The sequence below is a fragment of the Polyergus mexicanus genome, unplaced genomic scaffold, assembly GCF_030449975.1.
Source record: "Polyergus mexicanus isolate NDT 795.1 unplaced genomic scaffold, iyPolMexi1.0 SCAF_14, whole genome shotgun sequence".
NCBI classification, from domain to species: domain Eukaryota; kingdom Metazoa; phylum Arthropoda; class Insecta; order Hymenoptera; family Formicidae; genus Polyergus; species Polyergus mexicanus.
In genome coordinates, this window is record NW_027223334.1 from 578031 (window position 1) to 604478 (window position 26448).

Sequence of the window (26448 nt, forward strand, 5' to 3'; positions counted from 1 at the left end):
CGAGATTGCACATCGGAACGATTTTGTTAGAAAGAAAAAAAAAAAAAAGAGACGAGGGATGAATATTTTATTTTCCTGCAAAGATTGCAATGCACACGTGGTCTGCGCTTAAAATCAGGTATATAAACATGTCGAGTTTTGTGTGTGTGTGTGTGTGGAAAGAAAGGATGAAAGAGAAACGCGAAAATTGAAAAAAAAAAAGTATACAAAAAATATAAAGGAATATATAGATCTTAAATCGCTAAAGGAGACATTTTATCTCGAATGGTTTTAGGCGTCGACAATTCGTTTTAGAAGGCAGATGCAAGTTCCTGCAGATGTTTTCCGACCACCCACCACCAAGTTTCCCGCCCCGTTCACGCAAAATGTCTCAATTGTGTCGACGATCCCTAATGCATGGCCGCAAAAGGAATCAAAATCGGAAAAGTCATCGGACAAATATGAAAGAGAGAGAGAGAGAGAGAGAGAGAGAACAAGGCACCTTTTATCCCCCTTTTTTCCTCTCCTTGTCACGTATGTATTGTGCAGCCGGATCGCTCTTAAAACGTTATAGGTAACGTCTCTTTTAAGCGCGAGGTCACGTATAAAGATTCGCCCGGATTGTCAGATGGAGGCTAATCGCGATACGTTCCGCCCCCCCCCCCCTGCCATATATAAATTCACATCATTTCCATTCGATTTCAGCGGGAACGGTGTTGAAGTTTTTGTATGTATATGTGTGTGTCCTTTCGATCAGAAACTATCCGACTGGCACGTGTACATTGAATATTTCTGCCGACAATATATATATTTCGTATACCAGATACTAGACGAACGAGAGAGCATCTGGCGAATTTTTCTTATCCTACAGATATTGATAAGGTAAAAAGTTGTGAATATATATGCATATTTTGTCTCTCTTTTCATATCTTTTATTCTAATATTTATATTATCGGGGAACAAGATGACAAACGTTTGACATTCTTGTAGAAAATGAAAGAATGGCTAACTTCGAGGTTACATCCCTAATACTGTGTACAAAACTTTCCATCGTGCGAGGATTAATATCTACGCCTACGAGTCTCTCTCTATTTTTGAGACATATATGTGATTATGTCGCAGCACGCGAGAACAATATGTCTTTCTCATCGTTCACATTTTTTTTCAACCCGAGACAACCTGCCGTCCAAGTTTCCCGATGTACGCCAAGGTACGGGTGATATGTACGGATGTTTATCTTCGAGAAAGAGAGAGAGACCCCTCAGCTTCTTATCCCGGCGAGAGATTGGGAGAGGAATATCTCCGCTTCTCAGGTACGGGACTCAGTGGGGCACTATGCCACCAAGTCGGGGCGCTGTATAAATCTCTACGGAGCGCTTGAACCCTCGCAGCGGGGTTCGGCCCGATTTTTAGAGCGCAGGGGGAAAGATGAGAATGTGTTTTGCTTTTCTCCCCCTCGCTCGAATCCCTCGCTGGATACGATTCGGAAGACGCTCGTGGTTGGATCGAGCCATAGAGTGGGGACGAGGCTATATAGCTTTGGGGTAGGTCGTCCAAGAAACTGACGTGAGTACTCCGGAGGAAACGTGCCGGTTGTAACGCGAGGACGATTTATCACCGTTCCGTTTGAAATATCTGAAAGTGGAATTTGTACGAATGTAAAAACACGCGCGCGTGTAAGTGTTCTCGCTATTAATTGATACTACAAGACGAACAACGTGCGAAATGAGTGTTGCAGCGGCATTTACCGTCGTCGTTGCTATTCTGTCGACGAGTAAGTATTTGTGCGCGCAAGATATATTGTGTATATAAAATAAATACAATAAGGGAAAAAGGATAGAGAGAAAGAGAAAGCGCGAAATTACTCAAATGAATTTTTGTGATATTAGAATTTTCGTTATGTGATTGAGAAAAAATACAATAAAGGAATAATATTCAGAGACCATTCGCCGTGATTTTAATGCTTGATACATGTAAAGAATTTCTAATGTCTCGCGATAGTTTTTATATATATATATCAAAGAGTATTAGGGCGAAAGGGAACGCGACACATTCAAGTATTTGGAAAAGAGGAAGTTGCACATGTGCACGAGATAGGAGCACACGAGGCACACGTGTGCGCCGCTGATGAGGACGCGAGACACCACCGACGTAACGTAGTAACAGATATAATGCAAAGTAAATCTCAAAAATCGTTGCATCTTCGAAAAAGAAAATTATTGAAATTGTCCTTTAATCAGTTAACAAATGTCACATGATACAAGATGGTTTTGCGTTCATAATAGAAAGTTTCTTTCTCGTTGATAAAATCTATAATACTATAATGTAAATCTGAAATAATTTGACGTAAACATTGATAATATTGATTTGTTTATCAAGTAAAATTGAAAGCGAAATACAGCGGACAATTTTGAAGTAATTTTTCTTAAATTTAGCAGAGAGGCACGCATGCGATGAACCTTTTGCACCGAGCTGGTTTAATAATTTAATTTCTTAAAATTTTATAATGTTCACAGTTCATGTATAAAGTCGTCGTTACGTACTACGGTAGTTGTCGTCGCTAGCTTGTCGATCGTTGCATTACCAATTCGCTGTCAAAGTTCCAACAGCACACAGCTGGAATATCAATAACACGCAATAACATCACAATGAAAGAGGAGGGACAAACGTGGCGAGACGTCGCGCGCCGATTGAATATTAAATAGTCGCGTGAGAGCATCCCATGGAATTATTTCTCCTCGCTTTTGATTTCTTTTTACAATTAGCAATTTCCTAGATGCAAGCTGCATCTCTTCGATTGGCACGCGATGGCATTTCGCATTGTTATGCGTCGGTTGAGGCTTTAACGCTGCGTATTAGAACAAACTTGAATTTTATCAACGTATCAAATAATTAATCAAATAGTTTATTCGTTTTTTTTTATTTATTAATTTAAGAGTTATAGACATCAAACGAAAGAATTTTTCTATTAATATATATTAATATTGTAAAAGAAAAATGTATATTTTCTATTCGTACTTGGATTTTATAAAAATTACGAAAAGAGAGAGATAAAATGAGTTATGAATAGTGTACAGTTTTAAAAGCTAATTGCTAATTGTGTAAAATTGTTAAAGTTTTAAAAAAGTTTAAAGTTGAAAGATTAATTCACATAACATTTTTTCTGCACAAAACTGACGTAAACTGTGGCTTTCTCTTGCCTTGTTAATAAATTATGTAATCTGTGTTTGTCTATTCTCTCTTTGTCTCGGTTAACATGAAGGGTTCGCGATATACTAAATAAATTTTGATTCATCAAGACCGAGAGATCGTGATTTCCGACAACTGTCTTCTATTTGGCAATGTTACACTATAAGATTAATGTCATTGTCATAAATGAAAAATATGCCAAGATAAAATGATTTCGTTTATCGTTGAATAAGAGTAATAATGACGTTATATTTTACGTAATTTGGTTTAATAACATTTATCCATTTTATATATATATATATATATATATATATATATATATATATATATATATTCATAATGTGAATTATGAAGACATTTTTATTTATTTTTTTATTTTTTAACGAAACTGTCCAATCAATCCTTGTCGCGTGCGACATAGTCTTACCTTTCGCAGCAGGAACTTAAGAATTGTCAAACTCGGAAGGGTCCCGCGGAGACGAAAGATCATTGCGGAACAAAGATTGGCTTGTCACATCGGTGGAAAGCTCGTTCGGTCCAGGTAGCAGACCCAAAAGGTCAACCTTTATCGATGGGTACATACATTACCGAGCCGAGCATAATTTAATATGATCAAACACATTCATCTTTTGCCGTTTTCAGCCGTTTGACTCTTAAATCTTAGGCAAACTCGCGGCGGGTGGTCCTTTTTTTATTTGACTCATGTCATTTATAAAGATCGAAAACTTGTCTCTATGTATTTTTATCTTACGGCCATTCACCTCGCGCCAGAGGAAAACATTTTCTATTGACCTTCCGCGGTTATTGCATTACTGAATTGCACCCTTTGTCTTACAGCCAGGACGAGCCTAGCTATGAGTGAAGATCTAGACATTATAAATCCGTATAAACAATGCGAAGAGGCTATTAAGGAGATAGAGAAAGAAAACCGTGCGACGATCGAGGATGATAGTTCTTCCAGATTGCAGTACACATGGCTGTCTCAACAGTAATTGTTCTCTTCTTTTATAAATTATATTATTCAAATAGTATTTATTTCAAGCAAAAATTGCGACATAATTTTTTTTTTATAGATGCGAAATGCGAGCCGGCCCACAGTATATACTCAGGAAATATACTTTTTTCAAGAACGGCACGTTTCTTCTATTACGTTATCATTACGCCGAAGAGTCGTGCAGCATAGCGACACATACTGTCATAATTCGAGGTTCCATAAAGTTACTGAGACCATCTACCGTCGTTTCAGGCGCTACAGAGACGAGGTTTCATGTAGATGCCGTTAATATTGTACCTTTGACTCCAGAGGTATTTACAAATCGATTAGCGTCAGAGAAGCTTAGTTAATAAAATTCTTTCTAGTATATAAATACATAAAATGTTGTGATTGAAAATTGATTTTGCAGGTCACTCAAAAGTTCGGACAAAAACTGAATCTGACTTGCGGTCCCCAACCGAAATGGCGACTCTATACTTCCGCGTTGATTTACGAGCAGCCGCGACAACACTCGGTGACATCGTTGTGGCAAAGTCCCAACTACAATTCTTTGCAAGCTACAAACAAGCAGCTTGGTATCAATTGTTTGGAGCTCTTTGGAATTGAATTCTCCGAACTGAAGCTGTTAAGAGTGCATAACAAAGCCTTATCAGGACGTGATTCATCCAACGGCACTTGGTCCAATGAGTTTCCACACTTTCAACTTTTATTGGCCAATCCCATTCCAAATGCACATTCTCGCCGGAATTATAAACCAACTTCGTTACAATCCACTGCACTAAGCCGCCAAGATTCAGTACGTTTGTTCAGATTTCTTTAAGTTTGTCAACTTATTTTAAATAAAATTTTGTAAAACACAATCAATGATGAAAAAAATTAAAGATTCTCGCGGTAATCGATACATGCGGTAATTGTTATATATATTGTATTATTCATGCATTTAATTCTATATAATATAAGGCGTAACAAAATCAAAAGTATTGTTAATATTGCAGATGACGAATTGCCCGATATGTAGGAACGTATTCCACAGTACCGAATCAAGTCCGCCTCTTCTTCATCAAACCGCTGCTCTACCTGCAATGATTGGAGGTATTTGGCACAGCGAAAGATGCGAGAGCTCTGCAGGCGGCATCTGGTCTAGACGGAAATTTCAGATATACTCGGGAGATGAATTGTGGGTCGGTCAATGGGACTATTACGACGATCCACATTGTTTGAAATTTTTGTACGGGATACTCAGAATAGGAAGTTACGTCCAGCGAGCTGAAAGACAGGATGACGAAGAAATCGACCAAGATATTTTTCCTGATTATTTTCTTAATACCACTGGAAAGTTCGTTTTTAAAAGAAGTATTACCGATACTAGAACTATCCGTAGTGCAGGGCTTTATCAAAATAATTTATATAATAAGAATAAACCATTGAAAGATAAAAAACAATCTAAACATAAAAAAACACAAAGACAGGAAAGATCAGTGCGTGATAGTGTTCATCAGTTTGTATATGATGCACCATCCTCTATTCAATCGAGATTTGCGGCGATGTTGCGAGGTCATCAGACATACGAGAGCACTACTAGAAAGCCTTTCTCTGCCTCGAAAATTCTTATCGGCACTACAGAGCTGGATCTGCATATTATTAAGAACATTCTGATTCCAAGAGACCCCGCGGTATCCATTCGTTGCGATAAAGACCGGTTTGTTTCGCCGCTGACTACCTTGCCAAGAAATTGCGTTCCCCGCACCATCGAAACGTCCCCGATCTTGGAATTGCGGGCCAAGCTGGGCGTCAACTGGCATGGCCAGTACATTTTGCTTTTGAGCTCGCGAGATGACAATATGTGGGATGCACCTCTACGACGATGCGCGCAACTTTCACCTTACAACCCTGCTTTGCGAACGTATCTTCAAAGAATCTTGTATATTGGCTTATTCTCGTCGGCATCAACTAGTCGAATCTCCGCTTGGTTCCTCTTTTCGCAAATCTTGTTGTGTTACATATATAATCTTGTACGGTGATATCGGGTATCAGAGCTATTATCTTTACTAGAGAAACTTTTAGATTAAAGCACGTGGCGGGAGATTAAATATACAACGTTTAAACATTCCAAATCTCTGTTTGCGTTTTCTCTTGGAAAATTCCATAGGATCGTAAGTTTGTAAATATGTAAATAGAAGATCGTAAATCGGGAATTGAAGAATCGCGGCGTTAAAATCGATATAATTAATCCCCATCTTTCGTATATCTTATATGAAAGTATGAATATATTCGAAGAAGCGTAGGTAAATGTTATATTTGATGGACGAAAGCAACCAATATTATATATCATAAGCTTAGAATTGACATATTTTGTTAGTATAATTGATATACATATCTGTGCGCGATTATAGCTGTATGGTAAATTAATAAAATTGATTAAGTTTATTCAGTCGACAAGTCGTATAATAAGCCACGATTAAAATCATCAGTATTTCGATCCTTTATATCGATTCCTTATTTTCAGTCTTGTTTAATATAAACTTGGTATTATCTTTAAATTAATTCTCGTCAAATTTTCCTTTGACATCTCTCTTGCTCACCATCAAGATATCGCCTTTTGTCATCAAGTTCCACATACATTATCAGGCCGATCATAAATTATTGTCTCACGCTAAGATTATAATATGTCGTCGTATTGCAAGTCAGCAACCTCAAATTACGTCTTGTTTCACGATTTTTACGCCAGATCAAACTAGCTAAATATAACAGGCATGAAGGATGAGAAGAGCTGTAAACATTATATATATTGCGGATGACATTTTCCGTTCTCAGTATTCGTAAGAAAGTTTGTTGATGAGTTTAAGGAGCAATGGAGAATCTTTTCACCACCCCTGGTATCGACTTAAATCAAATAGAAAAATTGGATTACTTTATGTTCGGATGGATCGATTACGCACTCTTCAGCCTGTTACTGCTCGTCAGCGTCCTTATCGGCGTGTATTTTGCCTTCTTCAGCAAGCAAGATAGCACGACGGAGTATCTTCTGGGCGGTAAACGCATGGGATGCTTCCCTGTCGCAATGAGCATCATCGCTAGGTCAGTGACTCTTCGATTATCGTGTGAGAAATAATGATTAATAAATCTCTTTTATTTTTCTGTATATACTTAATCACACATGAACTTGTAACTGTTTAGCCATATCTCGGGAATTACCTTGCTGGGCATACCTGCAGAAGTCTTTCATCATGGGACACAGTATGCCGCATGCGTGATCACATCGATCCTCACCGCTGTGATCACTTCCTACATTTTTCTACCAGTATTTTACAAACTGCAATTAAACAGCACTTTCGAATACCTAGAAGTTAGATTCGCTAGGCCAGTCAGAATCCTCTCCTCGATACTGTTCACCATTTCACTCTTCATGTATGTGCCCATTGTTATCTATGTGCCCGCTATTGCCTTTGCGCAAGTCACCAATGTCAGTGTTCATATGATAACGCCGGTACTTTGCATCGTGTGCATCATTTATACTAGCATTGTAAGTAGAAATAAGTTTAATATTTACATTATTTAACACCAAAAAAAATTTATCATCCTTAAGCATTAATAAAGTAGTAACATATAATACAAGAGATATAAGAACATTAAATTTGAAAGTGAAATAAAAGAGATTTCTATATTGCAAGTTGTCCGAGAAAAAGTTTGAGAAAAATTTTTAATTTATATAATCTGAAACTATTTACAAAGAATTTTACATTATTTTAAATTTTGGAATTCATTTTACTGTCATGTGCAGGGTGGTCTAAAAGCGGTGGTATGGACGGACACTATACAGTTTTCCGTGACTGTCGGGGGTCTTTTCGCGATTCTCGTGCTGGGAATAAAGTCTGTGGGCAGCGTTGAAAAAGTGTGGAGAATTTCCGACGAAGGCGGTCGTCTTATTTTCTTCAAGTAAAACAAAAGCACGAAGATAAATTTTTTTTTTTTTTCATATTTTATAGTATATTATATTTCATATGATATCACATTTTTATTATAGCATGGATCCAAGTCCATTTGCAAGAAACACTTTCTGGGGCATGCTTGTGGGCATGACGGCAACATGGCTCGGACATCTCGCTATTCATCCAGGTACCGTGCAACGATTTCTGTCAGTGCCCAGAGAAATCGACGCCAAACAGTAAGTTCTTCGCTAAGATCACTATAGACGATCTATAACTTGCGATAAGATCCCATCAACTGATTTCATTTTTGCTATTTTATCTTATTACAAATTATAGGATCGTCTAATACGGGAAAATGCCATAAAAATTCAAGAATAATGCTTTAATAACGTTTTTTTTTTATTGCACATATAGCGGCACCGTGATTACTGCGATAGGACTAATCATTGTCAAACTGATCACCGTATTCACTGGATTAATCATGTTTGCCAAATATCACGACTGTGATCCTTTCCTGACCAAGGTAAATGATATTCTCAAATCGCGCATTTAAAAAAATGATTTTAATGTTTGAAGAAAAGAAAGTAATCGTTATGTTAATTTTTTTTATCGTTATAATTATGATCTTTTGATTATGGAAAACTTTTATCGTTCACAGGCAATAAGCCGCACCGATCAGACCTTACCGTACTATGTGATGGACGTCGCTGGACATCTACCAGGACTTCCAGGATTATTCCTGGCGGGCCTGGTGAGCGCCGCGCTTGCAACTATGAGCGCCAGTTTAAACACCGTCTCCGGTACTATTTATGAGGATTTTATAAGTCCGTGGATTCCGAATAGCCCCAAGAAGGAAGCTATAGCTGCTAATATTATGAAGGTAAGCAACACATTTTATGACGTCCTTTCGATAATTTAAATTTAAATAATTGTTTAATTGATCGATTGATTGATTTTTCAGATCATTGTTTTGGTAACCGGCGCAATTTCGGTTGGCTTGGTATTCCTGGTCGAGCAGTTGGGCCCGGTCTTTCAGATAGCTTTGAGTACACGTGGCATGACCGACGGACCTTTGCTGGGTCTCTTTGCATTAGGAATACTGGTACCTTGGGCAAACACGAAAGGCGTGTTATTGGGTAGCTGCGTCGGTTTAATTAGTATGGCTTGGCTGGTGGGAGGCGCTCAATGGCATATCATGCACGGTAGGATTAAGCAGGATTCGCTGCCCACATCGATGGATGGTTGCCCGTACCCATTGAACGAAACCCTTACGACTATGATACCGACGCCTGCTTGGATGGATCCCGACGAGGAACCAATGATGTTATTTCAAATATCCTTTATGCATTATACCATAATAGGAGCGGCGATTGTCGTCGTCGCCGGAACTATTGCGAGCTATGTATTCGGCGTGGATTTGGAGAGCGTGAATCCTGATCATATTACGCCAATTATGAAAAGGTATGTGACAAAATTTTCAGGATTTATCAATCATTTTTATATGTGTAATTTATATGCGTTTCCTACTCCTTTCTTTCTCTTATTTTTCTGTTCGATTAAATTCAATTACTATTAAAGATAAAACTTTGTGTATTTTAGAGAAACACTTGTACTCTTAAAGTATAATTAAGATAAATTTCATGAACACATTAAGTCTATTCAGATATATTAATAAATGAATTTACTTTATCTTTCAACATTGGCTATATAATATTATATCGGCGCTCTTTTTCCGAAGTACGCGTATCCAGTTTTATAAACGGATTAGAATTCCACTGATAAAAAAAAAGTATTTCACTTGTTAGGCGAATGACACACGAGCGACTATTAAATTTTGCTGGTCGTCATTTCATTGCAAAGATGCGATGATGACAAAAACCTATGGATCGTATACCTGAGATAATGATAATCACGTGTAATCATTATGGGCGCATAAAGTATTTCTGGGCTTATCACGATCGACATTTTCTTTGCAGTCTCTCCTCGTAATGCAACTATCTCCTTACATTCTCTTCGCAGGTTTCTCCCTCCACGAAAATACGCCGAAGTCTCATTGAGAGAAGTGCCGTCGTTCGACATCGTGTCGGTGAAAACTAAGTGATCGCGTTCGCTTTAATTGGTGACAATCGAGTTAAATAAGATCGATCTGATTGAGATCGTCGAAGACTGTACGACAATCTCTCGAAATACCTCGAGTCACCGACAACTTTTTCCGAGTCATTCGATAGCCGGTCGCGACAAAAGGGTATCCCTTATTGATTAATAGACGCATGCGCCAACTATTTCGGTACATACATATGGGATCGCGGTAGTTTTCGATCTCTCAGTGTCATTGTGTCATTCCCAGTGTCTGTTGCATAACATCAGTCGCGAAAGTGTCTTCTCTAGAATCTGCGATCAGACAATCAAGATCGAATGTCACGAGAGAATCATAATTCTGGTTTGACGTTGGGGAAAAATATGTCTACTTATTGCTAATTTTATAATAGATTTTTTGACATTACTCGGTAATAGATAAATTATGCAAAATAGATATTAATACACGTCGATATAAATATATATTAAGACATATTTTGACATATCTCATGCGGCCCAGCGATTTAAATTAGACCTGTGGACATCAGACGGAAAGTTACGTCCCTGAAGATGCTTATTGGGGTTGCTCGGGGACGACCGCACAATCTCGGGGATGAGACGGCCGCGCCTACACGTGGGGCGAGTGTCCTCGCGAGTAGCAAGTGTCTTCAGTCCGACCTCGCAATGTTCAACAAGTACGAGAGGCGATGGCATCCTCGCGGTGGTTCTTCGATCGCGGCATTCTTACGAACGGATGACATTTCGACATGTGACATTGCATGTGACATCTCCAAGTGATGGATCGTCAGCCGCCGAGAGCGTCAGCACGCGATCGACGTATCCAAGATTTATTACGTGCCAAATTGAGGACAGAACGAAAAACTTTCATCGCGTATGCGAAGATTAATAATTCGGAATAAGAGTGAAACGTTCTTAGATCAATGACGAGCAATACTAAGTCTTCGTTTATCCTAATCAGGATCTGTAAGAATCCTGTATCAGGAGCGATTCAGGAAAAGCCAATCATCTTTTTCTCGCACTTATGATTGGCATTGCGATCTGGAAGAGCATTGGTCTATAAAGAAAAGTGGATTCCAATCTTTCTCTCATGAGAATATAATGCATCGAATGCCTTAGACAGTTTTGCCACAGTACCTGAAGATACGCGGCGCGCGGACATGCTTATGGATAAACGTTTGCGAAAAATTGATGAAGTACAATCTTGTCAATCATCGGAGAAATTTAGCACAGTGGAGAAAGAATCCTGAGAGATCTTGATTGTTATTTCATCGGTTGGCGAGCAGCGGCGGAACGGGTGGCATGCCGAAACACAGCCGCGCCCCGTCTTTAATAATAGATAAAAAACGTAGGCGTCCGTGCCGGAAAAAGAACAGAAATCGAGAGTCTCAGGAGAGAGAAATAGATATATATACATATATATATAGAGAGAGCTGACTTTTGGCTCGGTGTTCAGAAAAAAACGCACGTCACAGTATTTTCCTCGGACGGTTATTATTTATATCTCGGCCGTTGTTCTATCTCTCGCTCAATCTGATCAACTTCCGATTAACGTAATGAACGATTCGAATGGTGATAAAGAATCGAAAGATTATCTGTATTCCACTTCGACAACACAGTAAAAACGTCATATCCAACGATTCTGATCTTCCGATTCTTCGGAAACGCAGCAGGTCCATGCGATGAGAGTGCGAGAGGCGTATCTGCGTATTCCTTGGAAATGACATTGCCGTCGATGCAGAGGAACTTGCTGGGACTAACGCTGCTGATAATCGTCGGCCTGACGGTCTTCCTGCTCAGCAGAAAGCTCACGCTGGAGGTGCGCAAGCGGGATGGTCTGCTCCTCGATATGATCGCCAACATCAGCGGCAGTTTGGATCGACTCGACGGCGGTCTCAACGATATCGTTACGCAGACAGGAACTGCGCGGAATCGTTTGCGTCAACTGGTCGCTCTCCATCGTGAAAATCTCTTGGTGTGCGCGCTGCTTGGCGAGAAACAAAGACAGAGGCGGATGTCCGACGAGGACAAGACGACCGAAGTACGCCGTGTCGCGCAATCATCTGTAACCGGTTCGAGAGGTTTTTATCGAACGTAAAAGGACACGGAAGGTATATTAGATCGATGCGCGAAAAATTAAATTGCATTTAATTTAATATATTTTTAATTAAAATATATCACGCTTGTGAATCGTACGATAATTTTTCTCCTTTCGTGAAAATACAGTTAATTACAGTCACTCGACTATCAATTTAATATTAATTTAAATCATTAACTTATACTTAATTAATTAATTACTTTCTCTTTCTTGCATCGATCTAATATGTAGGAATAACAAATTAATTATGTACTCGATAAGACAATCATCCGTAAGCGAATCGTATTTCAGAAATCGAGAATGAATGCGTAAAGGAACACATACTCTAGATAGTAGATTTCATCTATTTTCTGAAACTAGAAGATACGATAAGTCGATCATACATTGTGAGAAACTAGATGTTCAAGGTGGGGGCCAATTAAAACAATTTTGCAATCACAAAGAATAGTCGTCGTTTGAGATGTGGAATATTAGAAGGCGGTTGAATAATTGTATCATCTGTCGCGTAAATAATAATTGTTGTATAAATGCACATCTATGGAAAAACGAGAATTATCCGCGAGATTATCGAACGTAGAATTGTGATCGAGTTTGTCTTAAATCAAGTATGTGTGAATATTCCTATATGTTATGTATGAATTTTTGTTGCAAATTATTATTACGATATCCTTACAATTAGCGTATTCTCCCAAACCAATTAGCAATATCCGTCAAATTAATATACAATACATACATGTCAAGTATTCGCGTTATAGTTTGTTCGAATATATAGAGTGTTCCATATTTGTGGGAAATTTCTTGATTGGTATTTCGATCGATTTAAGAAACTCCTCTAAACCATTCAATAATATTAGAGATAATATTTGAAAAATCTTAAGAGAAAATCAAGAGAACTATTATCGAAATATTTCTTCTAGTCTGGAACGTTCTGTATTTATCGAGACACTTTTAAGAAATCGATACACAATAACTATTTAGTATATATTTACGTTTGTGTATTATCAAACAGACCGACATGTCGAACGCGCGCTCAAAACATATATGTTATTTCGGATAGCAAATATTATTACTTGATGTACGCACATAAGAGAGATGCAATCTTCTCTCTTGCAGAGGGAAATCTTATGCATAATTATTTTTATAACTCACTTTGGAAAAAGATGCGAAAATAAATCGTTTATGTGTATTTTTTGTTTTTTTAATGTTCACCCTCTCATCGTTGAACTTCGTTCGTCAATTAATATTTATGAAGATTACAAAGAGAGTGAAATACCTGAATTGCTTTCAATTCTTCCGCATCTATAAAAAAAACTTGAATTAATTCTTTATAATTTATAGATTTAAATCAAGACGATTTAAAATGTATTTGAATTGTCGGATTAACTCTTTGTAATTTGTCTATTTCAATAAATGTAATTCGAAGCGTAATTGCAGGTGGATCGATTAAAAAACCGAAGCTGAAAATTACACGCTCGAGAGTTAAAAATTTCTTCATCATCTGGATAGCTATTATTTATTGCGAAGGAAGTTCCGAAAAGATATTAATTATATCGATCATCTCCAGCCGCAACGAGGTATAGTTACGTATATTTTATATATATATATATGTACCATATTGCCGTACATTTTACGTTATCTTCCGACTAATAAAAGCGTTTCTTATCAATCTGGCGATACGCAACATTACTTTTCACATCGAGGTTTAAGCATCCAAACACGCTGCTTCGTATAATCGGTATGCCTCTACTCTCCATGCATAGCAATGAATATTTCTTTTTTCGACAATATATATGCTGTCAAATTTTATTAATTTTTCCTTTTGTTATTTTTTCCAATTACGACATATTAGTAATCGACCGAATTTGGACGCGATGACCTCAGCAATCGCTCGCTTCATCAATCGGCGAAACGGATCCGTGTTCTTTTACGATATCTTTTCTAGCAATCGAAGCGGTAAGAATCATACGTCAGTACGAATAACACGCTTTCCCTCTCTCTTTCGAGTTGTACGATTACGCAGTTGATCGAGGTCTCCTCAGTCGATCAGCACGTCTACGGGATGGCAGAAAAGAAAGGTGCGTATCTCATAACAATGGTCGCTTTCAGCAGAACAATTGTTGAGTTATCGTCTTGTTAATACTCGAAGTTATTTGTTGTATCTAAAAATAAGAGCTGATCACATTCGATTGCTACTAAGCGGTTTGTTCTGCTGAACGGTCCAATTATACATCAATTGGGGTACCCGATTATCACAATTGTTACAATAAATATAAAACATAATCGAGCGCTATATATTTGAACGATTGAATTATTGGATCACGCTTTACGTTTATAACGATCGCTATCCAATTGTAATAATCGGAACCTTTATCATAGTTACTCTGCTTTGTTTGTAAATGCTTTTGAAATGACCTTAGGATCTTGCCAGCCTTGCGGACCGGGTTACAGGAGCCCGAGAGCGGCGATGCTCGAGGGGCCGCGCGAAAAACTCCTGTACGTCATTGGGATACATACAGATCCTGAGAAAGCCGATGTCCTTTGCACAGTTGACGTGGATCCTGATAGCCCCACGTATTGCCAGGTAAAAAAATATTTGAAACAGAAACTTAAGCAAGAAGAAATTAAACTTGAGTGTTTCTTTTCTTTTGTCAGATAATACACAAACTGAGAATGCTGGCGATTGGCGACGAACTACATCACTCCGGCTGGAATATTTGTAGTAGCTGTCACGATTCGTCACGTAAACGTGATATCCTGGTATTACCCTGCCTTATGTCAGATCGAATCTATTTTGTTGATACGAGCGACGAAAGAGTGCCCAAGATTAAGAAGGTACCGTTTGAATGTACAGGCTGTCGCAGAAAAATACTCCATGAGAAATCTCGCAGAGAATATGCGCTGTAATGTGACATAATACTACGATATCGCAATGGCATATGATCCCGTGATATCCTGCGCGGAGATATGAAACGAATAAGATATGTTTATCTTGCTAAAGTGATATTGTTTTTAAAAGGTTCTGGAACCGAAAGAGATGCACAAGTATGGAATATCCACGCCGCACACTTCGCATTGCTTGCCAACTGGCGAGATAGCGATCTCCATCATGGGGAATCTCAACGGTGACGGATTGGGCGAATTCTTTTGCGTCGATGCCGAGACTCTGGAGGCGAAGGACACGTGGACGAGAGGTGACATTAAAGCGAACTTTGGATACGATTTTTGGTACCAACCGTATCACGACGCGCTTGTCGCTACCGAATGGGGTGCACCTAGAGTTTTCAAAAAGGGATTTATCCCAGAAGACGTTTATAATCCCAGTAAGTTTCCAATTGTATGTAATTTTATATGACGGGATTTTTTATAAAAGAGAATTAATTTACCGAAATATAAAATATCATTTGTTGATTTGCAGAGATTTATGGCAGAAGCTTGAACGTTTATTCATGGAATGAGCGAAAGTTGAAACAGTCCATCAATCTAGGAGACGACGGAATCGCGCCTTTAGAGATTAGATTTCTCCATGATCCCTTGGCAGCCGAAGGATTCGTGGGTTGTGCGGTAACATCGAATGTTTATCGATTTTACAAGGCAGACGACGATTCGTGGAAGACCGAAAAGGTGATCCAGGTGTTACCGAAGAAAGTCGAAGGATGGGTCACTCCTCTAATGTCAGGTACTATTAGAATTACTTTTTTTTCAAAAAAGACTAAAACATACTAGATAAGAAGCTTTCAGTAACAACACTCTTCATCTATTTCTCCTTATCTGTTGACGATTACGAAGTATCTTTCTTCGTCCTTTCAGGTATGATCACCGACATTCTACTGAGTCTCGATGACAAGTATTTGTATCTGTCAAACTGGTTGCATGGCGACGTCAGACAGTATGATATCTCGGACACGAGAAATCCGAAATTGACTGGTCAGGTTTTCTTGGGCGGGTCGATATTAAGCGATTCGCAAATACGCGTGATTCAAGACGAGGAAATGAATAGTCAACCTGATCCCATCCACGTAAAGGGACGGAGATTGTATGGTGCGCCGCAAATGTTGCAGCTAAGCTTGGATGGACGTCGTTTGTACGTGACTACATCAATCTTTAAACCATGGGATAAGCAGTTTTATCCCGATCTTCTCAAGTGAGTATTATGATCTTTTTCGATCCTCTTTCCTTCTTCCGCTTTATTTCTCTCTTCTCTTTCCATAGAATCAAATTTTTACATAATCTATTCGTACAATCTAATAATATTCTGCTCATTCTTAGATATGGATCAACGATGGTAAAGCTTGATATCGATGTCGAAAAGGGCGGCATGAAGCTCGACCATCAATTTCTTGTTGATTTCGGCACTGATAAGAGCGATATTCTGCTGGCGCATGAGATGAGGTGAGAGATATTTCATAATATATCGTGTCAATAAAAGAGGAAAACTTTTATTTATTTTCTTTTCTAGTTCTGTAAAAAATATTAATAAATCAGTGAAATTCAAATTGTATAGTAACAAACTTGTAATATTTCAAGTTTTCCATTTTTTTGTTATTTAGATTCTATTTTTTTCTAATTTTAATATCAAATATTTAATTTCGCAAATTAAATTTCCGTTAATATTTTTATTTTAAAGAAATAGACCATTTTATTCTTGTATTTCGTATCAATTTTCATCATCAATTTTTGGGTAGATATCCCGGTGGAGATTGTACTTCTGACATATGGCTACCGGAAAAATAGAACTTTAAATGATTGGATTGAAAAAATGATTGGATAATGGAAATATATATTAATATCTGCAGAAATATATGTATCGTAGAATAATGCAGTAGCATATATTCTACATCCACGCTATTTTGTACAATTAATTTTCTTAAATAAAGACTTTCCATCTAGGAAATTATTCGTGAATGCTTTTTATTAGGGATAATAAAGAAACATCCCTGAGAGATAAAAGGTAAATTAATAGAAAGACTCATATCTGTTTCGATAGTGTTTCTCTTATTAGTTCCAGCATTGCATCAAGTAATATAGTAAAAGTTTTGTATTTTTTGTAATTATATAATAAATAATTCATTTTCTTTTCTTCGAGTTTTTACACAAATAAAATTCGTCTACGCCAAACTCGTAGTCATTTATTGTGTAAAGTTCGTCGAAAAGTTACAGATCAGAAAAAATTTGAAAATCTCTTAGAACTGCGCTATGAAATTTTGTCACGTTTCCATAAAATGTTATGTTGGCATATTTCAATTTCAATTTGTATAGCATTTTGTGTGTTATTTGTGTAGGATATTTTATGAAAAACCTGCCGTATATATATTATATAGATGTGTTTTTCGGAGGCTAAAGAAAAAAGACATCTATATATAAAATCTAACAATGCTCGAGTTTTCTTAAAAAAAAAAGAAGAAAAAAAAAAGAAAAAATAATTTGACTAAACATTATTTATTTTAAATAATTATAAAATTTTTTACTTATTTTACATAACGAATTATTTTTTTCCAGGAAAAATAATTCCTAGCAAAATAATAAATAATTTTTTAAAATTTTGTTTCTCATAAAATTTGAATGTTCTTAACGACCAATCACCGGCCTTAAATTTATATAGATTTTTTCTCCATTTTAGCTGGAACACATCTGTATAGTAGATTCCTCTTAAAACATCCTGCACATATTACTCAATGAGTTATGATGTTAAACTGATAAAATTCATACAATTATGTAAATTCGCAACAAACATTTAAGAGAAACAAGTGTTTATCATTACTTCTGCAATGTATATGTGAAAATCTTTATTTATGACAGCATTATTCAAGCAATTAAAACATGACTCGGCGAAATGTACAACGCCAGAGAGTAGCGAGGACACTATCATGTGTCACAATGTTGGCTACGAAGCTAATGAATTTTTTTTTGTCCGGATCGTCCGATACTAAGATTATAAAACTCGCAAACTGAGTCGACGTGATAAACTTTACAAAATTATGTGCGCATTTACCGCAGAAATTATTTTGTTCCATTATAATCGACGATAAATTGTGATTGTGCCGCGAGATCATTGAATTTTCCAAATTTACACCTACACGCGCGTATATATATATATATGTATGTATATCTGTATGTTTGTATAGATGTATGATATCTGTAATATGTGAGCAGTGTATGTATCTGTATAGATATGTAAATGTATGTGTATATACATATGCGCTGATTTTGAATGTATTTAGTTACATAAAGTAACTTAATAACAATAAACTATTTTTTTATGTCAAGCCGCGGACGTTTTAAAAATTTTGTCTTTTATTTTGTTTCATCTTATTGAAAAATAATGCTGCAATACGTTTACATGATCTCGGACCCCTGATCGAATTAATCATCAAATGTATATCTGTGTATACATCAGTGTACATGTATCTAAAATCAAAATGTCGGTGCGAAAACCGATTCAGATGCCTCGATTGAAATGCTAGGCGATTTTAATCCCTGACACTATCTATGATATTACGCAAATTATATTGCGTGTATAGGTAATAGTTGGGATCGTCGCTACGATCGAGACTTTCATCATTATCATCGGACTTCCCGTCAATATATCGTCAGCCGAACTTCTCGCGACTACACTGTTAGCGTAAGGATATGGCCGATTCTATGCTTCCCCCAAAAATTCGTGGCTCCCAAAAGAATAATACTTATTTCTGCATATTTATCCGCCCAATATACCATACATTCTTGTTTCCTCGCAAGACAAAAAAAAAGAAGAAAAAAAAAGACACATTCATTACATATCCATAAGTATAATAGATTGCGCGCCAACCTCGGTTTTTGAGATAATTATAGAATCAGCATTCAGCACAGTGGATTTTCAATTGTCGCGCCGGAGAGATTGATTCTAAAAAATCGACTTGTTTCTTGATTGACTTGTTTCCCCGGATGATACTCCGCCATATCTGGTTTCGAGCGGAGTGGAGTTTTGCCTCCTACGGCAACGTAGGGCGACATAGATACGACGGTACAAGTTTGAATACCGTCATGTGAGACGAGTGTCGAGCCATCAGGGCGCGCGAGCGCCAACCGCTCTTCGTTCAGACCCACGGTGTCCAGCCTTCGTACAGCAAGGCTAGATTATCGTTGCTTAGCGCTTCGCGTATTACGTATTCCACTTGCTCAGCCGTGGTATACTTGCGTGTCGGTTGCGGATCGCGACCTTCCAGCTTCATGCGCACGCGACGCCACACGTTCAGCGCGTAGGCGTTCCGCTCTTGTACAGCTGGAAGAAAATAACAATTTTCAATTTTCAAAAGATTGATGAAGATCTATACAGCTAATGCAAATTAGAAACTACTTGGTACCTTTGCCCGTAGTCGGATCTCTGGCTAATGGTGTTCCTTTCCTCGGACTCAAGCATACACTCTCTTGTCGTACCAGTCTGCTGCCTTTCTTCTTCAGATTATCCGGTTTTTCCGCGGCTTTCGCCGGATTCAATTTGTGCTCGCTCGCGAACTCTAATAGTTGATTGTACAAATTGGGTGCTTTAACTGCCATCGTCTCTAGATCATTCTTGATAGCCACGCCGCGAGCCGAATCGAAATTATTGGCCTCTAATTCCTTCACAATCGTCGATACACTTTCCGTGAAAGAGCGATAGGCGGATAAGAAATCCTGTAAACCGTCAATGTTCTCCTGTTTTACCATCGTTTTCAATAGCACTCTAACGTCCGACATAAGTCGATGATGTTCGGCGAGCACACTCTGTAAATTTTTGACTCGCTCTCTCAAATAATCCTCGGCGGTGAAAAGAGCTTCTTGCTTTTCCTGTAGTTTCTTCTGGGTATCGACTATCGCCTCAGATACGATTTTCTCGGCTTGCTTCAGCCATGCGGTGTCCACGTTGTTTTCCAGCTGCAATAACTGCACGAGGCTCTCCTCTATCATGGTAACAGAGATATTCAAATTGGCTGTCAGCACACAGCTTTCTTCCCAGTGTTTGATTAACTTGACCAAATTGGCATCATGCGTCATGCTTTCCGATGTTCTGGTCCTCAGAGCTTCGTAGTGTAATATAGAATTGCATGTATTCACCACCATCGCTGCTAGATTGTGTTGTCTGGTCAATTTCTCGCATGATGACAATACCGCGTTGTCAAACGCGGACATGACTTCGCCCAATGCTGGATTGGCGCCAGCAGCCCACTTCAGACGTTGTACAGCACTTGAGACGAGGTTTTGTTGTTGCTCACGAGCCTCGCATACTCGCGATTGCAAGTTCGATAGTGCCGACGCAGTTTTTCGCAGCTCCAGCATAAAGGTGGACCGATCTAAAGAAATAATATTTCAGATTTTATTATATAATTACATTAATTATGCATAAAATGTACAATTACATTAATATATATATACGTCACATACTTAGAGGATTCATTGGATTCATGTTGGATCTTAGCATCATAATATCCTCGTGCAACCAATGATGGGCCATTAGCTGAAGTTGAAGTCTCTGCAAACTGGCCCTAGCTATTTCGACGCTTTGCTGCGCCAGTCTGGCGCCTTGTTTCCGTCGCCAGGCGCTTTCCAGCGTGCTACTTAACGCGCCCGCTTGCGCCAAGGTTGAGCCCGAGAACAATACCTTCTTCAAGCACAGATCCACCATCTTCCGACACAGCTCCTCTAGTGAAACTTTGCTTTCTGCTCCGATATCTCTCTGTTCGATCTCGGTGGTTACGTTTAGGCCCATGCGTTGCAGCAGGAAACACAAGGTGATTGCCAATGTTTGTGACGTAACGCCGAGCAATTGTCTCGAAACGTAATCGGCTGTGAATACTCGGACAGGTTTATTAAGTCGTTCGTCGTCGTACACATTCGCTAGTCCGCCTTTGAACGCAGTAGCAATGTCTCTGCACATCATGAAAAATTCCTGTATCGTATGTAATCTCTTAATCAGGAATATGTCCTCTAGAACTTGTCTGGCTGCCTTGTTGAAGATGGGTGCTGACATCTCTTTCGCCTCGCGTATCTGATCGATTTTTTTCCAATTTAACGGGATGTCCAGCGAACTCAAAGTGGCCACTAAGGCGTTACCTTCCATTTGCAACTTCTCGAACAGGCCGTTGAAACCCATTAGCAGCATTTGACCCGGAGTCAAAGTTTCTTCCTGATTCAAGTCCTGAACCTCCGCTGGTCGCGACAGTAACGCCTCGAATCGTAATCTCATATTAGCCACTATACCTTGTATCATCGCATGCGGACTCTCCATTTCCATCACAGTGAATCGAAGATGCATCTCGAGCTGCGCCAAAATGTCACCGAGAGGTATCCCGGTCATTATTATGATTTCGCTGAGTTCGCCCATCATTCGCATGACGCTCGGTTCCTCCGTGACAATAGTCTTCATCGCTTCTGGCAGTATAATGGTTTGAAAGTTATAATTAAGTTCCTGTAAACCCTTGTATATGCAATCGGCGCTTTTCAGGCATTTGAGTATCAGCGAGATTTTGGGGTCGTTATTCGTCTTATGATTCTCCGGTATCAGCGTGATCAGTTCAGCGATTAGTGATGACATTAGACGCATCTCGTCTAGAAACCAGTCCCCTTCGCGAGACGTGAGATCCACCAGACAATCGCCGGCGCATTTGGCCGCACCTTCCATCATCAGGTATCGCTTATTCAAGGCACATAACGCGGTAATATTGACGCACTCGAGCGCTCTTTCCGCGCCTTTCTCTCGTCGCAGAAATCCCACAATCTGTGCCTTCGACTCGACATACGCCTTTTCAATTCTATTACCGGCTTCCGGCAAGCCTTCGGATACTATTCTTTCATAAGCTTTCTTGAGTCTCTCGTTTGAATCGTTTAGAATCGCTTGCATCTGATACGAGAAAGTTATTATCTGCTGAACCTGTGGATTATTCGGGTTGATCGGATTTAGATTTCCTTCAAACTGCGTCATAACCTCGTGACACGCCTCGATGGTCCCTGAGGTCAATAGCTTGTTGGCCCATGTGTGATAGAGTACGGTACGATGCTGCGACAGAGTGCTTAGAGGATACAGGCTGCAGATAGCGGAATACTGATTCAACAAGTCCAAACAGGTGCGTATGAGAATGGATTGTTGAGTAGCCAACTGGGTCAATTCATTCTCCGATTGCTCGCATTGTAATATCATCTGACTCTGTCCGGCGTTTTGCAAAAACTCTTTCACGAGATCAAACACCACGTGATCCTCTTGATTCGTCGAAGTTCCTAATTCCGCTAGCCACTGTCCCAATTGAGGTCCTCGCACCGCGGCCAACGCGATCTAAATTGATAATGAAAATATTGAAGAAATATTCCAATTCAAAACACATTTGGTTAATCACTTAAGACTTACATTATGCATATTAATCTGCTTCTCACATTCCTCTATCTTATCTTTTAAGCCAGCTTTCGCTTTTTCATGAGCGTCTCGCGCTCGTTTAAACGAGTTATATCGGTTCACGACCGAGTACAATGCATGATTCCGACCCATCGCCTGCGCCTCCTTCACTAACGCGAGTTGCTGATGTCGGTCCTGCAGTAAATCCTGACATTGACGTGACGCTTCGGTCGTTTCGATCCAACAGTTCAAGTGATGACACAGCAGTGGTAAGATTTTAGTCAATTCGTCTCTGTGATTTCACCATTAAAACCATTATTATAAATATCTTGTTATTTCTAATATTTAATTAGCATAATAAGAGATAAATTGATAAAAACACAAAGCCTCTTTTACTATCAAGACTTTTTACATTTCTATAAAATAAAAATATATTTAAAAAACAGAAATTATATTTTAAATTGTAGAAAAATATGCATGTAACATTTACTAATTTCTTCTTTAAATCTAAAATAAAATAAATGAAAATAAGACATTCGTCGAGCGTGAAATCTGTCTCTTACCGATTAGCCAGCCATTCGACACGCATCTCGGCCGTTCTTACGGCGAACATTGCACGCGTAAGTTCTTGCTCCAATTGTTTCCTTCCGACACCGGTGCATCTCGCTCTTGCCTGGCAAGCACCGTAACTCGCTATACTTGTATCCGCGCCAGCTCGCCAATCCACCAGAGGATCATAGACAAAGGCCTCCAGCAAGGTCAGGAGCGTCTCGCGGCCTCTGCGCATCACTCTCAAAGTATGCTCGCAGGCGAACCTAAATATACCCTAGACACATAAATAGCAATTTCCATTATGTACCACATTCATTGCCGGGGCAGGAATATAATAACCATCGATCGCTCGTAATTTTGCATTTATTCGTTTCCCATCGACTTCTTTTTGGAACCGATCACTGATAGCGGCTGATAGTTGGAACAGTACTTTGCCAGGGAAACCACACACAGATGAGCAGATAAGTGAAACCACTCTTGAACGAACGAAGCAGTATCGTATGTGTCGCAGATTGTTCCGTATTGATCTATACTCTCTCGTCAAAACGTATTATAAACGTTCTCATGAAAATAAAAAATTCGCACTTCCTTAAGGGGAAACTTCCGTTTCTTCAAAAAGTGACGAAACAGAGACGGGGTAAGAATCATCTTTCATTATATATTCTTGTAATAAAAAAGATTAAATCGAACGCTTTGTAGATTTACGTAATCGTGATGCGTGATCCGGTGTGTACTTTGACGTCTCATAAAATACCATTAAAAACCTGTTTCTCTTTGTGTGCAGAAGGTAAATGGCCAAGGTAAGAGACTCCACGTTATAACTTTAAACGTATTAACTGACTGACCATTTTATATGCTTTTAGTATAGAAATTGTATTCACGCAGCAGTTTTACACAACGTACGACTAAGAGCACATCTTCATAAGGCAATCGTGATATCAAGATACGGCATAAATACGTATTCAATCTGATTTCTATAAATATATCTATCCGTATATCTATCGCAAAATTTTTATGGCGTCAAAAAGAATACGATAACTTTAACCATGCTCTAATTTTACCTTTTACAAAAAGAAAAATCTTAATATAAATCTATATAAATTCAATTAGACTTTTACAATCTCAGAATTCTAATTAGAGATGAATATTCAAAAAGTTCTCTGCAAATTTGTCAAAGAGAATGTAAAATCTTACATAGTCATATATCTAACAATGTTTAATGCTTAAAGATACTATATAACTTATGTTTTCAGAACTATGTGTTTACAAGAGAACACCGAAGCGAGCGACAAACCAGAATCTGATAAACCCATTTGGATCTTCATAGACAGCTTCCTGTTTATCGTGATCGTTTCGGGAAATGCTCTCACGATACTGGCCATCGCGTGGGCTCGCAAGCTTCGAAATGTCATTTCCAATTATTTTATACTCAATCTAGCGGTGTCGGATCTCTTGGTGGGTGTAACGTTGCCCTATCACTTTGCGTTTTACGTGGATCAATCATTGAAAAACAACAAGACGGTATGCATCTCACGCTTTGTCATCGTCGGCTTAGCGTGCGGCGGGAGCATATACAATCTCATAGCGATCGCCATAGATCGTTACATCGCTATCGTGCATCCGTTGAGTTACAATGCATACGCGACGAGGAAACGAGTACTGATAATCATAGCCATCATTTGGATATTCGTCACGGGCGTGTATTCGATTCCGATATATTGGAATTGCTTCGATACCGCAAAGACATGCGAATTCGACACAATATTACCGAGGTACTGATTGCTACAATGATTCATCATTTATCGGTAATCCGATATGGCGATGGATTATAAATTTCGATATTCCAGAATAGCTCGGAACATATGGTGTGCGGTCGTGTAAAAATATAATTATTTCATATCGGCGCAATCGTCGTAAATTATCTTTCTCCGTCGATTGGTTTAATATCTCCAATTCTTTTTAATTTTAGCTTCTTTCTCTCCCTTCAATCACAAGATTATAAATAATAATTTTTTTTTATAGCTGTTTCCTAGCGTACATACTGCTGCCGTCCTTTTCTCTCAGTTGGATAGCGATGTTTCTGATATATTGGAAGATTTGGAGAGAAGCGCACATGCATGCACGCCGAATGAATCTCAGTATTATTCCGAACATCGCTGGGAAACATGATCATAAAAGCGTAAACGTATGATATAGTATTTTGAATCAGAGAGCCATTGATAGAATTGAAAATCCTATGAATAAGTAAAATTTGAGCATGTATTTTCGTAGGTGGTACTGCTGATACTTGGTTGCTTTTCAATTTGCTGGCTTCCCTTTTTCGTTATGGCCTGTATTCAATTCTTTGGTGAGAAAACGGATGTAACAATGCTATGCTACAAATGCGCGTTTGCATTAGCTGTCGCTAATAGCGGAATGAATCCTTTCATATACGCGTGGAAAAACACCAATTTCCGCAAGGCCTTTCAGAAAATTTTGCACTTCAAATCACCAAATAAAAATCTAAACTCAAGTTTTAAAATATACTTGGAGAATCAACATGAGTTAAAGAAACAACAGACGAATGTAGAAAATGATATACATGGAAACGATAACTTGCACGAATATTCGTCCAATAGTCAATCTAATTTAGCAGAAGGGAACAGAATAGACAACACAATTTTGTAAATCGAATTCTATAAAGTTGAAAACTCGATAGAAATCTTAATCTCTAATAAAAAATTATATAAAAATTGTTCCACTATTTTATATTTCTTCGTATAAATCTTTTTTTTTTTTCAAAAATCAAAAACATAGATAAAAAAATTAAAATATCATGACAAGTTATCGTGCAAAATTAAAATACAAATACATACTTTGCAAATTTTTCATCTCTACGCGAGTCAATGTTCAAATGCGATGAAATGTTTCATCGTCGACTTTCTAGAATTAAAAATATAAATAATAATATAAATGTTATTTTCTTTTTTCTTTTCTCTTTCTTATTCATTTGTCTCTTTCTGTTCCTTCCGCGTTATCGAGAAGCGTTCCTTACCTCGACGCCGGTTACTCCTAAAGCCGCTTTGATATTGGGCGTCATGCGGAATGGCACTTTCTCCGGGACGCGTAGTGTTTTTCCCTTCTCGAAGCAGACGTTGTAATCGATGTGCACGACTTCACCAGTATTGAGATCGACGAGGACATTATCCAGGTGCCTGTCGCCTAAACCTATGATGTATCCGATGATGGACATCACCGCAACGGAATATGAATAATTTGCGTTGAGTACCACTGC

The 26448-nt window shown here is 38.5% G+C and overlaps 6 protein-coding genes across 13 annotated transcripts in view; 5 read left to right on the top strand and 1 right to left on the bottom strand.

Annotated features, from left to right (window-relative positions):
- The first annotated feature begins 973 nt into the window (after window positions 1-973).
- On the top strand, window positions 974-6312 carry LOC138939356 (uncharacterized). Of its 2 annotated transcripts, none has more exons than XM_070307048.1 (5): window positions 974-1189; window positions 4006-4156; window positions 4242-4473; window positions 4572-4958; window positions 5158-6312. In XM_070307048.1, exons 1-5 carry the CDS (start codon window positions 1093-1095, stop codon window positions 6181-6183), a joined length of 1893 nt encoding a protein of 630 aa, XP_070163149.1. In that variant the 5' UTR covers window positions 974-1092; the 3' UTR covers window positions 6184-6312. The 2 variants fall into 2 exon arrangements, with proteins under 2 accessions (XP_070163149.1, XP_070163150.1); XM_070307049.1 differs by having other exon boundaries at window positions 1110-1753.
- A 604-nt stretch (window positions 6313-6916) lies between these two features.
- On the top strand, window positions 6917-10192 carry LOC138939421 (sodium-coupled monocarboxylate transporter 1-like). Its single transcript, XM_070307189.1, has 8 exons — window positions 6917-7240; window positions 7340-7685; window positions 7944-8098; window positions 8187-8327; window positions 8506-8614; window positions 8750-8971; window positions 9053-9552; window positions 10111-10192. Exons 1-8 carry the CDS (start codon window positions 7014-7016, stop codon window positions 10190-10192), a joined length of 1782 nt encoding a protein of 593 aa, XP_070163290.1. The 5' UTR covers window positions 6917-7013.
- On the top strand, window positions 10008-13461 carry LOC138939422 (uncharacterized). Its single transcript, XM_070307190.1, has one exon. The coding sequence runs from the start codon at window positions 11906-11908 to the stop codon at window positions 12281-12283; it is 378 nt and encodes a 125-aa protein (XP_070163291.1). The 5' UTR covers window positions 10008-11905; the 3' UTR covers window positions 12284-13461.
- A 257-nt stretch (window positions 13462-13718) lies between these two features.
- Nonc (serine/threonine-protein kinase Smg1) overlaps window positions 13719-26448 on the bottom strand; it is a 20498-nt gene continuing 7768 nt past the window's right edge. Inside the window, exons 10-15 of the mRNA XM_070307454.1 lie at window positions 26209-26444; window positions 23186-23448; window positions 22638-22914; window positions 20681-22565; window positions 19624-20589; window positions 13719-19541 (exon numbers count right to left, since the gene is read on the bottom strand). Coding sequence (XP_070163555.1) covers window positions 19357-19541; window positions 19624-20589; window positions 20681-22565; window positions 22638-22914; window positions 23186-23448; window positions 26209-26444 — 3812 coding nt within the window. The 3' untranslated portion in view covers window positions 13719-19356. The remainder of the gene's footprint in view (window positions 19542-19623; window positions 20590-20680; window positions 22566-22637; window positions 22915-23185; window positions 23449-26208; window positions 26445-26448) is intronic.
- Window positions 13978-17311, top strand: LOC138939571 (methanethiol oxidase). Its single transcript, XM_070307445.1, has 9 exons — window positions 13978-14018; window positions 14133-14358; window positions 14701-14864; window positions 14936-15115; window positions 15300-15603; window positions 15699-15959; window positions 16091-16424; window positions 16550-16672; window positions 16966-17311. Exons 2-9 carry the CDS (start codon window positions 14343-14345, stop codon window positions 17012-17014), a joined length of 1431 nt encoding a protein of 476 aa, XP_070163546.1. The 5' UTR covers window positions 13978-14018; window positions 14133-14342; the 3' UTR covers window positions 17015-17311.
- On the top strand, window positions 22673-25849 carry LOC138939572 (adenosine receptor A2b-like). Of its 7 annotated transcripts, none has more exons than XM_070307450.1 (7): window positions 22673-22891; window positions 23593-23811; window positions 23874-23974; window positions 24043-24132; window positions 24428-24946; window positions 25197-25359; window positions 25446-25849. In XM_070307450.1, the coding sequence occupies exons 3-7, from the start codon at window positions 23889-23891 to the stop codon at window positions 25839-25841; spliced, it is 1254 nt and encodes a 417-aa protein (XP_070163551.1). In that variant the 5' UTR covers window positions 22673-22891; window positions 23593-23811; window positions 23874-23888; the 3' UTR covers window positions 25842-25849. The 7 variants fall into 7 exon arrangements, with proteins under 7 accessions (XP_070163551.1, XP_070163552.1, XP_070163549.1 ...); XM_070307451.1 differs by having other exon boundaries at window positions 23602-23811; XM_070307448.1 differs by lacking the exon at window positions 22673-22891 and adding an exon at window positions 23192-23419 and having other exon boundaries at window positions 23583-23811.

Coding starts and splice junctions, on each gene's coding strand:
- LOC138939356 (XM_070307048.1), top strand. CDS start 1,093: ATGTCGCAGCACGCGAGAACAATATGTCTTTCTCATCGTTCACATTTT. Junction 1,190..4,005: donor GTTTCCCGATGTACGCCAAG/GTACGGGTGATA, acceptor TTTGTCTTACAG/CCAGGACGAGCCTAGCTATG. Junction 4,474..4,571: donor TTGTACCTTTGACTCCAGAG/GTATTTACAAAT, acceptor TTGATTTTGCAG/GTCACTCAAAAGTTCGGACA.
- LOC138939421 (XM_070307189.1), top strand. CDS start 7,014: ATGGAGAATCTTTTCACCACCCCTGGTATCGACTTAAATCAAATAGAA. Junction 8,099..8,186: donor GGTCGTCTTATTTTCTTCAA/GTAAAACAAAAG, acceptor TTTTTATTATAG/CATGGATCCAAGTCCATTTG. Junction 8,328..8,505: donor AGAGAAATCGACGCCAAACA/GTAAGTTCTTCG, acceptor TTGCACATATAG/CGGCACCGTGATTACTGCGA.
- LOC138939422 (XM_070307190.1), top strand. CDS start 11,906: ATGACATTGCCGTCGATGCAGAGGAACTTGCTGGGACTAACGCTGCTG.
- LOC138939571 (XM_070307445.1), top strand. Junction 15,116..15,299: donor GAGTGCCCAAGATTAAGAAG/GTACCGTTTGAA, acceptor TGTTTTTAAAAG/GTTCTGGAACCGAAAGAGAT. Junction 16,425..16,549: donor TTTTATCCCGATCTTCTCAA/GTGAGTATTATG, acceptor GCTCATTCTTAG/ATATGGATCAACGATGGTAA.
- LOC138939572 (XM_070307450.1), top strand. CDS start 23,889: ATGCGTGATCCGGTGTGTACTTTGACGTCTCATAAAATACCATTAAAA. Junction 23,975..24,042: donor GCAGAAGGTAAATGGCCAAG/GTAAGAGACTCC, acceptor CTTTTAGTATAG/AAATTGTATTCACGCAGCAG. Junction 25,360..25,445: donor ATGATCATAAAAGCGTAAAC/GTATGATATAGT, acceptor GTATTTTCGTAG/GTGGTACTGCTGATACTTGG.